This window comes from Amblyraja radiata, chromosome 26, assembly GCF_010909765.2.
Source record: "Amblyraja radiata isolate CabotCenter1 chromosome 26, sAmbRad1.1.pri, whole genome shotgun sequence".
Taxonomy (NCBI): domain Eukaryota; kingdom Metazoa; phylum Chordata; class Chondrichthyes; order Rajiformes; family Rajidae; genus Amblyraja; species Amblyraja radiata.
In genome coordinates, this window is record NC_045981.1 from 29,606,023 (window position 1) to 29,621,954 (window position 15,932).

A 15,932-nucleotide genomic window follows, 5' to 3' on the forward strand; every position below is an offset into this window, starting at 1 on the left:
CTTGTTCAAAGCGGCATTTGGCTTACCAGCCAATACAGCTCCTCAAAACTATTAGAATAAAATCAAAAATAACCATTACCAGCCTTCAAGGAGACTTGTTTTTCCCTCATTTCTTAAGCTGAAATAATAAAATATTTGAAGGATCATAGGAAGCAACTGCAGATGCTGGTTAGGCACAAACTGCTGGAGTAACTCAGCGGTTCAGGTAGCATCCCTGGAGAAAAGGAAGAAGTGTATAAGATCATGAGGAGGATGGATAACGTGAATGTGAACGCTCACACTCTTTTTCACCCAGGGTAGGGCATCGTAATACTGGAGGGCAAAGGCTTAAGGTGAGAGGGGAAAGATTTAAGAGGGCCCTCAGGGGCAACTTTTTCACTCAGAAGGTAGTCCGTATCTGGAATGAGCTTCCAGAGGAAGCTACAGAAGTGGATACAACCACGGCTTAAAAGACATTTGGACAGTTATGGCTAAGAAGGGTTTAGAGGGCTGCGAAATGCAGCCACATGGGACTAGCCCAATACGCCTACTTGGTCGGCATGGACAAGGTGGGCCGAAGGGCTGGTTTCAGTGGTGTACAGCTCTGTGACTCTCAAAAACATTTATAGACCCATTAGCAAATATGGACTTTCACACACACACTGAGGAGTAAGAGGCCCTTCTCTGAGGTGCGTGTCAAACAAATGATAAATGTGCATTGAATTCCACCTCAGAAACCTGCTTCAATTAAAGTCAATGGAAATAACAGGAGAAAAGCTTAAAAGCCCCAAATGCTCAGATCAGTCGTAGCGATTATGTATTTAAATTTGGTTATTATGTATGAAAAGTAAGCTCACTATTTTCCATGTCTCTGATTTAAAGTCTGGAAATGGTAGATGAGCAAACATGGTCAAACTAATATCGGGAGTAAATGTGTTGTATACAGAATGAACACAAAACATATGAATGACAGAAGGAAAAAGTGATTACATAATTGTGCTATTTTATGAACATCGACCGTACAATGTGATGAAGACATTGACCTTTCTTTTATTTACAAAATATTCATGTTTCAAAATAGGAGAATATTGAACAGCAATCTCTTCTCATTATCTGACTGACACCTGTTGTCTAATTTTAACCTCCCGCCTTTGTCCACATCATCTGTATACACCTTTCACTTGTTGGGCTTTCCCTCACCTCTGTATCATTTCTAGCTTCACCCCTTTGCTCCCTTTACATTCGGTCTGAGCAAAGGTCCCAACCCAAAAAGACACCTATCTATGTCCGAGAAATGCTGCCTGACCTACTGAGTTATGGAGTCACTGAGTTATACTGCACGGAAACAGGCCCTTCAGCCCAACTTGCCAATGTCAACCAAAATGCCCCATCTAAGCTAATTCCACCTGCCCACTTTTGGCTCATATCCCTCTAAACCTTTCCTATCCAAGCCTTTCATATCCATGTACACCCTTTCTATCCATGTACCTCTAAACCTTTCATAGCCATGTACCCAGTTATTCCAGCACTTTGTGTGTTTTACACAAGACTCCAACACCTGCAGCTCCTTCCACCTCCAGTGATCAGTTACAATGCATTACTTCATGCCAGACTCATCCTGACTAAGCATGTCTTGTTGTTGATGCACACATTTATTAGCAGCTTCAGGTGGGGCTAGATACACAGAATCAGAAGGTAGGTGTTAGTGATGGGCCACTCCTGCCTCAGGTGCACAAAGTTTACACCTTGCTCTCAGACTCCGGCCTCTGCAAATTCTCTCCACTTACCTTTCAGATTCAGCTACATCAGCCAGAACCTCATTGGACTTGAGCATTCCAATACAAGTATCCACATTGACAAACATTCACTGGAGTTTAGAAGGATGAGAGGATATCTTATAGAAATATATAAAATTATAAAAGGACTGGAGAAGCTAGATGCAGGAAACATGTTCCCAATGTTGGGCGAGTCCAGAACCAGGGGCCACAGTCTTAGAATAAAGGGGAGTTGTGAATTTGTGGAATTCCCTGCCACAGAGGGCAGTGGAGGCCAAATCACTGGATGGATTTAAGAGAGAGTTAGATAGAGCCCGAGGGGCTAGTGGAATCAAGGAATATGGGGAGAAGGCAGGCACGGGTTATTGATTGGGGACGATCAGCCATGATCACAATGAATGGCGGTGCTGGCTCGAAGGGCCGAATGGCCTTCTCCTGCACCTATTTTCTATGTTTCTATGTAACATCTTCCCTGGTCACTGAACAAGACTCATGGAGTCCTTACAGCATAGAAAATGGCCATTCGGCCTGCCTTGTCCATGCTGACCAAATTGGCACATTGGATTAATGGGAAAATAAGAAATCGCATATCTCTTTGGGCCAAGATCGCACTTTACAGAGAATTGGAAGCTGCAAATGGCACCGGAACGTGGTGACTCTCTGCGTGCTGTTCCAGAACAGCTTCTGTCATGTATGGTATAACTGGACTGGATAGATGCAAATCATGCATTTCACTGTATCTCTGGACATGTGAAAATAAACAAACCACCCAGCCAATCAACTAACTAACTAATCAATTATCTAACAAACTATCCATCCCCATTATCTGCATTTGGCACATATCCCTCCAAACCTCCTCATCCATATGTAAGGAAATAACTTAAGGCACCTGGCCCTTCTTGCTAGGGAAGTTAAATGGGACTACCTAAAATGGGACATCTTGGTCGGCATGGACGAGTTGGGCCTAAGGACATGTTTCCATGATGTATGACTCTATGACTCGAAAACGTCACCTATCCGTGTTCTCCAGAGATCCAGCCTGACCCATTGAGTTACTCCAGCACTTTGTGTCTTTCTTTGCAAACCAGCATTTGCAGTTCCTTGTGTCTAACCATATACCATATAACCATATAACAATTACAGCACGGAAACAGGCCATCTCGACCCTTCTAGTCCGTGCCGAACACGTATTCTCCCCTAGTCCCATATACCTGCGCTCAGACCATAACCCTCCATTCCTTTCCCGTCCATATAACTATCCAATCAAGTCTACATCTTGGATTATCATTCCTGCAGCATTTAACTATCGCTGGGGACTTGAATCACATTTAGTAAGATTAAACATTTTAACAATATTACATGGCTTGTTTTTACTCATCTTCTGTCTCCCTCTCTTCATTGAGTAGTTTGAAAAGCTGCTCAGTTTGTGCACTGTTCCCAGCAAACCCAGTAGAGGGCGTCAGTCCTTTGCTTGTCCAGTCGGCAGCAACGAGCTATCCGAAACCCAAGAGAAAGACCGACGGCTGGTTCAAATCTCACAAGCGCCACGTGCCATTTTACACACCAGTCACTGTGCCATCAGACCCAATCTGCTAAATTAATAATGTTTTTATTTTTGAACAACTAATTATATATTTTATGTAATCGTTGTCAGAAGCCAAGGAGTCAGTACATATACATTCCATTGAGAAAAGGGGCGGCAACTGGTAGAGCTGCAGCCTCACAGCGCCAGAGACCTAGATTCGCTCCTGACCTCGGATGCTGTCTGTGTGGAGTTTGTAAGTTCCCCTGTGACCGCGTGGGTTTTCTCTGGGTGCTTCGGGTTCCTCTCACATCCCAAAGATGTGCGGGGATCTAGTTTAATTGGCCTCTCTAAATTTCTCCTAATGTATAGGGAGTGGATGCAAAAGTGGAATCGCATAGAACTAGTGTGACCGGATGATCGATGGTCAGTGTGGACTCGGTGGGCCGAATGGCCTCAATCCATGCTCTATCTTTCTATTTGGGACGACAGATGGCACAATGGGCTAAGTGTTCGGCTGGCAACCGGAAGGTAGCCGGTTCGAATCCCGCTTGTAGTGCATACTGTCGTTGTGTCCTTGGGCAAGACACTTCACCCACCTTTGCCTGTGTGTGAATGTGTGTGAATGTGTGTGAGTGATTGGTGGTGGTCGGAGGGGCCGTAGGCGCAGATTGGCAGCCACGCTTCCGTCAGTCTGCCCCAGGGCAGCTGTGGCTACAGAAGTAGCTTACCACCACCGAGTGTGACTGAGGAGTGAATGAATAATGCGATGTAAAGCGCCTTGAGTATTAGAAAGGCGCTATATAAATCCCATCCATTATTATTATTATTATCTTTCAATCAATCAATCTATCTGTTCCGGTCTCACTATGAAGGAGGGTCTCGACCCGAAACATCACCCATTCTTTCTCTCCAGAGATGCTGCCTGTCCCGCTGAGTTACTCCAGCATTTTGTGTCTATTATCTATTCCCTATGCAATCAGTAGCAGTCCTTTTATTTGCTACACAGCATACCCTAAATGTTGTCTTTTCTTCTCCCAAAACTTTCTTATGGAATTTATGGAACCCCTTTTCCTATCAAACACATTGAATCTTGGCATAATTTTAAGGGGTAACTCAGCGGGTCTGGCAGCATTTGTTGTTTCAGGCTGGAACCCTTCTTCAGACTGAAACGTCATAGAAACATAGAAAATAGGTGCAGGTGGAGGCCATTCGGCCCTTTGAGCCAGCACTGCCATTCATTGGCTGATCGTCCCCAATCAAGAACCCGTGCCTGCCTTCTCCCCATATCCCTTGATTCCACTAGCCCCTAGAGCACTATCTAACTCTCTCTTAAATCCATCTATCCATCAATCCATGTCCTCCACAGATCCCTGCCTGACCTGCTGAGTTCCTCCAGCACTTTGGTTATTGCTCAAGATTCCAGCATCTGCAGTATCTTGTGTCTCCATAATTTTAAGAGTCGGCCATTTACATTTCTCTGCTTTGTTCACTGTGCAAACATTATTGTTGGTAGGAAATTTAAACCAGATTTTGTCATTTTGTGGGATTACATTTAAAATTGTTGCTTTTTCTATCAATTGTTGATTAAAATGCGTGCTTTTGTTGATGAAAGTGCCGCATGTATAGTTGGATGGAGGGATTTTCTTTATCGTTTATGTCTCTTAAAGGAGAGCTGTGCAGCTTGGGAACACGCTCTTCGGCCCACCTTGCCAATGCTGATCAAGCTGGCATGGTTGGTCCCATTTGCCTGCAATTGGGATATGGCCTTACAGTAATATCACCGTACAGTAATAGCCAGGGGCTTTGCTAACATATAGCACTCATTTTCTAACTTCTAATAGGCTAAGATAGGAAACTGATACATCGCGATATTAAGAAATGTACGTTCTAGCTTTTTCACCCGACGGACATTCCATTGATAATGAGAAGCACTGTCAAGAGAAATTACTACTACAACACAAAGTAGATGCTGTAACACCAGGATAAGTGCTCAACCAAGAAAACCAAGCCCAAAGCCAAAGTAGTATCTAAACTGCTTATACACACTTACTCTCTAGGACAATAACCAACTCCATATTCAACAATGAGCGTTCAAGAAGGAACTGCAGATGCTGGAAGATCGAAGGTACACAAAAATGCTGGAGAAACTCAGCGGATGCAGCAGCATCTATGGAGCGAAGGAAATAGGTGACGTTTCGGGCCGAAACCCTTCTTCAGACTGATGGGGGGTAGGGGGGAGAAGGAAGGAAAAAGGGAGGAGGAGGAGCCCGAGGGCGGGCGGATGGGAGGAGACAGCTCAAGGGTTAAGGAAGGGGAGGAGACAGCAAGGGCTAGCAAAATTGGGAGAATTCAATGTTCATGCCATCCGGACGCAAGCAACCCAGGCGGGTTCAACAATGAGCTATTGACACGTTAGCACATACAAACTAACCGTGTAGATGCTAGTATATCATTAGGGTTCTCAAGTGGGCACCTCCCTTTGCTGATGGTTGGACATTGTTCGCAGACTGTTGGCCATCTTTAATAGAAGTTTGGCAGTTTTGTTGACCATAAATGTGACAGATTTGGCAGCAGAGACTGGTTTAATAGCTCTTCCCATGCATTTTAAATTTCCACCTGCCAACATATTGATGCAAACTAATCTCCTACAGCGGTAAACTCTCCTTTCTGACAACAAAAACAAAATCTATTGTTGTGCCTTCTTTCAGTTCACCATGCCAAGAAAGAAATGGTCAATTTGCTACTTCCTTCCTATTACCAGTCTGGAACTTTTGACTCTTTAACATGTTCAGAGATAAGTGAGTGGCAAATCTGGCAGAAGTTGGTGGAGAGAATAAAATGAAAAGAGAAAATAGATTAGAGAAAATGAATGTTTGATGGTTAGCATGGACTTGTTGGGCTGAAGGGCCTGTTTCTATGCTGTATGACAACATGATTGTGAGACCACACTTTGGCTTCCTGAAGAAGGCATGGTAAAAGATTTTTAAAAATCTCATCAACGCTGACACAGACCAAGATTTAACATGGAGACATAATGGTACAGAGCTGAAAAGAAACTCCAAAGATCCAAAGAGTCTGAAGAAGGGTCTCGACCCGAAATGTCATCCATTCCTTCTCTCCAGAGATGCTGCCTGTCCCGCTGAGTTACTCCAGCATTTTGTGTCTACCTCCAAAGATCAATATCTCTTCAGCTCAAAGTTCAAAAGAACAAAAGATGACATCCACAAACAAGTGAAAGCAGGGCGTGTGGTTTTTCATTTTCATTTTAACCAAGGAAACTGAGATTGAATTTAGGAGATGAAATATTATTTGAATATTAACCAGAGGACATAGGTTTGAGGTGAGAGGGGAAAGATTTAGCAGGAACCCGAGGGGCAACTTTTCATGCAGAGTGTGACGGTTATGTGGAATGAGCAGCTAGATGAAGTAGTTGAGACAGGTGCCATAACAACATTTAAAATACATTTGGATAGATACCTGGATAGGAAGGGTTGGGAAGAATTTAGGACAAATGGGACCAGCCTGGATAGGTGCACTTTGGTTGAACTCTACGGCTCTATGTTCACCTATTGCTTAAGAGTAAATCAACGTATCGCTTCGTATCTGGAGCTATCCATCAAATGTTCGTGTCTGTCTGGTGGAGAGGTGTGTGCTGGTACATATGACAGATCAATGTCCAGATCAGTCTCAAGTGTAGAATTAGTGCAGTATTGCACAATGGGTAGTTGCCTAGATTGGGAGACCCTTGAATGACTCACACGGCCCAACGTCACTACACTACACTACACTACTTGAGATTTGAAAAACAAAGATTGGAGGAATATTTTTTCTAGCACAACAGTTTTAAGAATGCACTAGACCAAGGGGGACCCGTTGGCTCCCGTCCCCTCAATGTGTGGTAGCGGCGGGGGGGGGAGGGGCTTGCGGCATCACTCACAGACTAACCCCCCCCCCACACACATTAACCACCCCCCTTGATATTATATTAATATTATTCATTGGCTCCCTTTACCCCATCCCCCACCCTATCTCGAGGGGCAGAGAAAGAGGGAGAGGGGGTGAGGGGGAGAGAAGGGGGTGGAGGGAGGGAGGGAGAGGGGTGGAGAGGGAGGGGAGAGGGGGGATGGAGAGGGGGGATGGAGGAAGAGGGGGGGGTGAGAGGAGAGAGGGGGAGAGGGGGAGATGGAGAGGGGGGAGGAGAGGAGAAGGAGACAGGGGGAGGAGGGGGAGGAGAGTTTCTGCACGTTGAAAATTCTGCGCAGCTGGCCGAGAGGAACAGATACATTGTGACGCCATCCAGCTCGCTTCAGCTCGTTAACTTCAAAAAATGTCAGATTGGTGAACAATTTTAGTCAAAAACTCGGGAAATAATGAATCAAATTATCAGATGAGGCGATTTTCGACATCACGAGGTAAATCTCTACCGGAATGTGTAAACATTTCATGAGTGAGTGAGAGGGGGATTTTATTTAAAAACGTATACATAAAAATGTCCAAATGTTTTGAGGAGTGGATGAATGAATGTAAAAGTGAAATCGCTAGTGAAATGGAAAAAATCTCAGAGTTTTTCGGTGTGGTTTTGGCGGACCAAGGAATCAAAGGCCATCTGACAAACACCCACAAACACACACACATGCACGCATGCGCACACACACACACGCACACACACACACACACACACACACACACACACACACACACACACACACACACACACACACACACACACACACACACACACAGTTTTAATATATAGATAGATATGATGAAATGATAGATAGTTATTTCAGAAGTTCAATCAATTATTAAACTCTAAGAGGAACTATTTAAACACCAAGAGAAAAATAATAATGGGTGCAAGAAAAGGAAATTTGTTCAGACAATCCAGACAGGGTGGCACAGATAGAGATAGAGTTGGCAGAGATAGAGTTGCTGCATTACAGCATCGGAGACCCTGGTTCGATCCTGACTACGGATGCTGTCTGTACGGAGTTTGTACGTTCTCCCTGTGACCAGCATGGGATTTTTCCAGGTTTCTCCGGGCTCCAGTTTCCTCCCACACTCCAAAGACATACAGGTTTGTAGGCTAATCGGCTCGGTATAATTGTGAATTATCCGTGATGTGTGTAGGATGGTGTCAGTGTGCAGGGATCGCTGGTCAGAGCGGACTTGGTTTGTCGAAGGGCCCGTTTCCGTGCTGTATCTCTAAACTAAACTAAACTATTCCAATAAAAATAGTATTTAACAATCATGTTTGTCCAAATGACTTTCTTCTACATAATAATTATTAAGTTGCAATAATTTCTGCGGTTCTGTACTATCAATGTCGTGGACTAGACTCCTGTTTGTGATGAGAGAATAGGAAATGTCTAATTGCTGAATCTTGTGAGAAATGCTTTCACCTCACGTAACTGCAAAGATCACTTTGTACTCAGTTCCAGCCAATTCATGATGAATTCACTGGCAAAAACTCAGGGTTTTTTTTACAAAAGATTCATGTTAAATTCATTATGAAAATCTGCCAAAGTTTATTTCAGTCAAACTCTTCTTTATTTGACCTATTAAATGTTATGAGTACTCCAGGACTACAAATCCTTAATATGTCCAACATCGTTAACAATAAGGAGTCTATCTTCAAGAATCCTCACTAGTGGAAATAAAACCTTCCTCCCCAAAAATATGCATCAGTCTCATCACTTAATTGTGTGAGACTTGAATTTCCATAGCTGGTAAATATAGCATTACTGCTACTAAAAACAAAATTTGAATGTATTTCTAAATTCTGAACATCTATTACTTATGCAACCATCTTAAGACTATATAAAGGCCTTGGAACGAAATAATAGGTGAATACTGTAGTTATTTTGATTTAAAATATCATTCCTTTAGTTTAAAAATTACCATTCATCACTAATGCATGTCAAGCCCTCGACAAGTCAGAGATGCTCATGAAATCCCTGTGTTCAATTGGCCTTGACAAGCTGCAACACTGTAACGCAGCTACCATTATGCAGTGGTCATTGCATCTTATCTGCAGAGCTGAGAACATGAATCGGGATGGTCCGATGCAGATATATGTTACACGGAAAGAATACAATGTGTGTTTAAAATTGTTGCATTTTGTATCTGGGTCACACGTATTTTAAGAACTTATCCAATGATCTACAGTGATGTTAAAACACCTAAAGGCCATTTAAACTTTGTGCATTGAAAATATTACTTCTCCTACTTGCTCCTCTGGAGAATTGTGCAGATCAGGACAATTTTAAGTGCTCTATTTGTAATCATAAAAACTGAAACATTGCTAAAGTATTTAAGCACATGATGGGATGCTTTTACTATTAAGAAATCAGAGCGGTACAGCATGGACACAGGCCCTTCGGCCCACTTTGTCCATGCAGACCAAGTTGGCATGCTGGGCTTGTCACATTTGCCTGCATTTGGCCCACAGCCCTCTAATTCTTTCCTATCCATATCTGTCTAAATGCTTTTAAAAGTCAAACTTGTATCTGCTTCCATAGCTCCCTCTGACAGCTCATTCCAGATTTGGACATTCTATGGACTACCGTCTGATTGGAAAAAGTTGCCCCTTCATTACTTGTTAAATCTCTGCCCTTCCTCCTTCAGCCTATGCCCTCTTGCTTTAGAATCTTCTACTCTGGGGAAAAGGCTGTGAGCATTCACTTTACCCATGCCCTTCATGATCTTGTAAACCTCAATAAGGTCAACCATCAGCCTCCTACACTGCAAAGAAAAAACACCCCAGTGCATCCACCCTCTAACTAAAATCCACAAGCTCAGGTAACATCCTGGTGAATCTCTTCTGCTCCCTTAATGACATCCTTCCCTAGCTGGGCATCGAGAACTGCACACAGTACTCCAAGTATTTACCAACGTTGGATATTTATATCAATCTAAATATCTAGGTTCAGTCTAGGTGATTTGATCTTAAATGTTCACCAATTTCGGACTGAATTTTGAGGGTGGCACGGTGGCAGAATTGATGCCTTACAGCGCTAGAGACCCGGGTTCGATCCTGACTGCGGGTGCTGTCTGCGCGGAGTTTGCACGCTCTCCCTGTGACCGCGTGGGCTTTCCTCTGGTTCCCTCCCACACACCAAAGACGTACAGGTTTGTAGTTTAATTGGCTTTGGCAAAATTGTAAATTGTCCCTTGTCATGTAGGATAGTGCCAGTGTACGGGGTGATCGTTGGTCAGCATGGACTCGATGGGCCGAAGGACACCTGTGTCCAGTCACACTTGACTGTGAATGAGCACTCTGTTCTTTAACCATAGATGGAAGCTGAAAGCAGCGTTTTAAAGTGATCCAAAGGACTGCGGGCTGAAATACGTGCTGTGGATATCACTGCTTGGTGAATCTCTTGCTTCATTCAGTGCAAGGATACACCAGTCATTTTGCTGAGAATTTTTTTCTCACCAGTGCCATAGAATACGTGCAAGGGCAAGATTATTTTTAGTGTGCGAATGCATACAGCACGCTGGTGACTACAGATGGTTCACCAACTGGTGGCATAAGGCAGTGCCAAGTGCATCTCGGGCTGTACTGGCACAAGCTGACTGCAAGTAGGAGCTTCACGTAGCTCACCCTGAAAGTGAAGCACTGTCCCAACCTAACACAAGTTGTCCCTCCCATTCTCACCGTGTGGTCCTCGTATGCCAGTATCCCAAATCTCTTTTAGTTTAGGTCAGAGATACAACATGGAAACATGGCTTCGGCCCAGCGTGTCCGTGCCGACCACCAATCACCCGTACACCAGTTCTATCCTACACACTACAGCCAATTAGCCTACAAACCCACACGTCTTTGGAATGTGGGAGGTAAGCCGGAGCGCCCGGAGAAAACCCACGCAGTCACAGGGAGAACATACAAACTCCGTACAGACAGCATCCATAATCAGGATTGAACCCAGGTCTCCGGTGCTGTAAGGCAGCAACCTTACCGCTGCGCCACTGTGCTGCCCCACTGATCTAAGGCATGTCAGTGTCAAAACGCATTCTCAATACTGACTATCTTGACATACGCAATGCAGCAATTAAGATTGTTTCATCCTTTTTGCCAAGACAGGTTACAATCCATGCCATCAAAATGCAAAGACTGCCTTACCTATTCTTTTCATAAAGGACGTTTCTGTCAGTTTTAAAAAAACTAATTGTTCTAAGATGTTATAAAAATGAACTGCAGATGCTGGTTTATTATACCGAAGATGGACTCATAAAACTGGAGTAACTCAGCAGAACAGACAGCATCCAGAGAAAATGGATAGGTGACATTTAGGTGACAAGAAGGGTCCCAACCTGAAATGCCACCTATCTATTTTCTCTGGAGATGCTACAAGACCTGCTGAGCCACTTCCGCACTTTGTGTCTATAATTGTTTTAAGAAATGTCCTCGTGTTTCACTTTTCATTTACAAGGCTGCGAATTATAACATTAATTATGTTAAATGACTGCACCATTTTTGTAGAATTATTTTCTGCACAAAAAGCTCCTGTAGTTTGTTATATATTTTCATGCATTTCATACTTTTATTTCCATATATTCTTAACGTTACTGTTATATGAGGTTTTCAACTTGCCAAATGTTATATTTATGTAGATGCAAGAGACTGCAGATGCTAGAAACTTAAGCATTAAATCAAATTGCTGGAGGAACTCAACAGGAGGGAATTGTCAGATGACATTTTGGGGAATGTTTTAACTTGTACAGCGAGCAAGTAATTTCAAAGTTAACATGAAAAGTTAGTGCAAGTTGCGTCAAAAAGAATTCTTGATACAAACAGGCTAATTTAGTGTTTCCGATGCAGAGTTGGTATATTTCATTCATCTGCCATTTAACTAAAAAGAACTTTGAAATAAGTGGCTGAAAAGAGTTGCTGCCTTACCGCACAAGAGACCCAGGTTAGATCCTAACTATGGGTGGTGTCTGGATGGAGTTTGCACGTTCTCCCCATGACTGCGTGGGTTTTCTCTGGGTGCTCCGGTTTCCTTCCACATTCCAAAATCATGCAGGTTTGTAGGTTAATTGGCTTTGGTGAATTGTCCCTAATATGTAGGATAGAACCAGTGTACTGGTGATCCTTTGTCGAAGGGCTTGTTTCTATGTTGCATCTCGAAAACAAAACTAAACTTGTCAACCACTTTATTCCATGTCATTCATGAACCTGAAACGATTGGCAATGTTAATTTTGTGGTAAAACCTCACCATGAAAAGTTAGTGCAAGATATAGTGCAAGATATTTCAAAAGGTGTGATACTTGCTGCAAGCAGGTGTTTCCAATGCAGAGTAATTAATTGTGTTACATTTGTCTGCCATTAATGAGAACTATGAAATAGCTGACCCTTCTTCACATAACCCAAAATGTCACCAAAATGTCTATTTCCTTCCAGAGGTGCTGCCTGATCCGCTGAGCACCTCCAGCTGTTAGTTGTGTTTTCCCGGCAGCGTTCATGTACAGGTTGGAGGTTGAAGGATGGCATACTTACCGGTACTGTGGATGTGCCCGTTAAGGACTGTGTGTTTGCATCAGTACATGGCTGGTCAGAATGCGTCTGTGTAGGCGTGTAAATCGTCATGGCGTGCTCCGGTACTGTAGTCTGCCCAGCATAGTCCTGCGTGGGGTGTGGATGTGCGGGGGCATATTCGGCTGGGATGCCATTCTGTGGCGTGGGGTACTGCGCTGGCGGGTACGGCTGTGCCATCGCTTCCGGGGGTGCTGTGACTTCTTGGTTACCCTGCAATAATACAAGGGGAAAGTCCATCAACATTCATCATAGCCTCCCCGTGCAAGGTAACGCCACGCCCACCGTAAACACGTGCCGCAACTCATCACATCTACCGTAATCACTTGCCATCTATAGTCACATTTACCATAATCATTTGGCATAACTCATCACGTTTACCAGCATCATTTGCTATAACTCGGAATAGACGCACTGAGTCTCTTGCCCCGAGCAGGGGAATCAAGAACCAGAGAACATAGATTTAAGAAGAAGGGGGAAAGACTTAATAGGAATCTGACAGATAACTTTTTCACACAAAGGGTGGTGGGTATATGGAACGAGCTGCCAGAGGGGAAGAAGGGTTTCGGCCCGAAACGTTGCCTATTTCCTTCGCTCCATAGATGCTGCTGCACCCGCTGAGTTTCTCCAGCTTTTTTGTGTGCCAGAGGGGATAGTTGAGGCTGGGACTATTGCAACAGTTAAGAAACAATTAGACAGGAACATGGATAGGACAGGTTTAGAAGGATATGGGCCAAACGCAGGCAAGTGGGACTGGCGTAGATGGGACATGTTGGTTGGTGTGGACGTTGGGCCATAGGGCCTGTTTCCACGCTCTATGCCTCTTTGACTCTATATATAGTAAAACTTACCATAATCATTTACCATAAATCATCACATTTACTATAAACATTGTCATAACTCAACACATTTACCAGGATCATTTGGCAGAGTATGGGCTTGATGGGCCGAATGGCCCAATTCTGCTCCCTTGGCTGATGAACACGTTCACCATAATTATTTGCCATAAAATGTAAAAATCGCTATAATCATTTGTGGAGGAGTTCACCAATTAAACAAATGTCACATTCGAAGCGATAATAGTCCCAAGAGACAGGAGGAACAAAACTCCTGTGGAATCTCGCAGAAGTTGTGGTCCAATTGCCCTGAGCAGTTGGAATGTCATGATGACATAAGTATTTGTCCACACTCACAGCACAGAAAGTGGCCCTTCGGCGCAAACACTAGTCCCACCTGCCAACATTTGCCCATGTCCCTCTAACCTCTCCCTATCCATTAAGTAAGTAAGTAAGTAAGTTTATTGGCCAAGTATTCACATACAAGGAATTTGCCTTGGTGCTCCACCCGAAAGTAACATGACATACAGTGACAGTTACGAATGACTCAGAAAACACTAAACATTAATAATAATACTAAAACATTAATGATAAAACACCGTTGATCAAGCATGTGAACCAACAAAATACCAGATCAAAGGGAGGCTACAGATTTCTGGCTGTTGAGTAGAGCAATTACTCGTGGATAAAAACTGTTTTTATGTCATGGCGGTGGCAGCTTTGACAGTCCGGAGTCGCCTTCCAGAGGGAAGTGATTCATAGAGTTTGTGGCCAGGGTGAGAGGGGTCAGAGATGATCTTGCCCGCTCGCTTCCTGGCCCTTGCAGTGTACAGTTCATCAATGGAGGGAAGGTTGCAGCCAATAACCTTCTCTGCTGATTGGACGATTCGCTGCAGCCTCCAGGTGTCGTGCTTGGTGGCTGAGCCAAACCAGACCATGATGGAGAAGGTGAGAACAGACTCTACGATGGCCGTGTAGAAATGGACCATCATTGCCTGGGGCAGATTGTGCTTCCTCAGCTGCTGCAGGAAGTACATCCTCTGTTGTGCCTTTTTGACTGTGGAGTCGATTAACTTGTCTTTTAGTTGTTATTGTACCTGCCTCAGCTACCTCATCTGGCAGATTGTTCCATATACCCCTACCCCTTGTGTAAAAAAGTTGTCCCTCAGGTTCCTATTAAATCTTTCCCCTCTCAAGCTTAAACTATGCCCTCTAGTGCTTGATTCTCCTGCCCTGGGACAAAGACCCTGTGCCTTCATGCTGTGAGAATGTACAGTATAAGGCATGCTTGGTAGCTTGCAAATCATACTAAAATAGGTTTTTATCACAGATAGTGGAGAAAACTGTCAAAAATGACAGCGGGATCATAATCAACCGGGTAATTGGGCCGAGGAATGGCAAATGGTGCATTATTCAGGTGAGTGTGAGGTTGCATTGTGGAAAGTCAGACCAGGGCAGGACTTTCATATGTAGAGCCGTGGAAACGGGCCCTTTGGCCTGACAAGTCTGCTCTGACACGTCAGGAACAATTTACAAAACTCAATCAACCTACAAACCTGCATGTCTTTGGGATGTGGGAAGAAATCGGAGCATCCGGGTAAATCCACACGGTCACAGGGAGAACGCACAAACTCTATACAGACAGCGCCCGTAGTCATGAAGGAAGCCGGGTGTCTGGTGCTGTGAGGCAGCAATTCTGTGTATGTTGAGCAGAGGAGTTTAGGACAAGTACAGAGTTCTCTGATAGTGATGTCACAGGTAGACAGGGTGGTGAAGAGGATGTTTGGCACACTGGCCTTCATCAGTCAGGTTATTGTAGAGAAACTGGGATATTAATGTTTCAGTTGTACAAGATGTTGGTGAGGCTGCACTTGGAAAATTGTGTTCAGTTTTAGCTATCCTGCTCTTAAGAATGATGTCATTAGGCTGGAAAGACTGCAGAGACTTGAATGCCACAGACTTAGCCTTCACTCGGTGTGAGTCTCATGGTTCATCCATGGTTTCCACTTTTGCATAGTCTTTTTTGGCACACAGATTCAATAGGAACCTGAGGGGCAACTTTCTCACTCAGAGAGTGGTAGGAAAGTAGAACAAGCTGGAAGTAGTTGACGCAGATACAATGATAACATTTAAAAGACATTTTGACAGATACATGGCTGGGAAGGATATGGATCAGACATGGGCAAATGGGAGCATCTTGGTCAGCATGGACAAGTTGGGCTGAAGGGCCTGTTTCTGCGTTGTCCGACTCTTTGACACTGCTCTCAAAACGATTACA

At 43.9% G+C, this 15,932-nt stretch overlaps 1 protein-coding gene and 1 long non-coding RNA gene across 12 annotated transcripts in view; both read right to left on the bottom strand.

Moving 5' to 3' along the window:
- rbfox3 (RNA binding fox-1 homolog 3) overlaps positions 1-15,932 on the bottom strand; it is a 1,262,719-nt gene that overhangs the window by 147,779 nt on the left and 1,099,008 nt on the right. For all 11 annotated transcript variants that reach the window (XM_033044598.1, XM_033044592.1, XM_033044596.1 and 8 more), the window contains one exon: positions 12,783-13,031. In XM_033044598.1, coding sequence (XP_032900489.1) covers positions 12,783-12,998 — 216 coding nt within the window. In that variant the 5' untranslated portion in view covers positions 12,999-13,031. The remainder of the gene's footprint in view (positions 1-12,782; positions 13,032-15,932) is intronic.
- Positions 5,435-10,031, bottom strand: LOC116988111. Its single transcript, XR_004415860.1, has 3 exons — positions 9,969-10,031; positions 9,086-9,088; positions 5,435-5,446 (listed from the first exon to the last, which is right to left on the bottom strand). It is a non-coding gene; the product is annotated as an uncharacterized LOC116988111 (long non-coding RNA).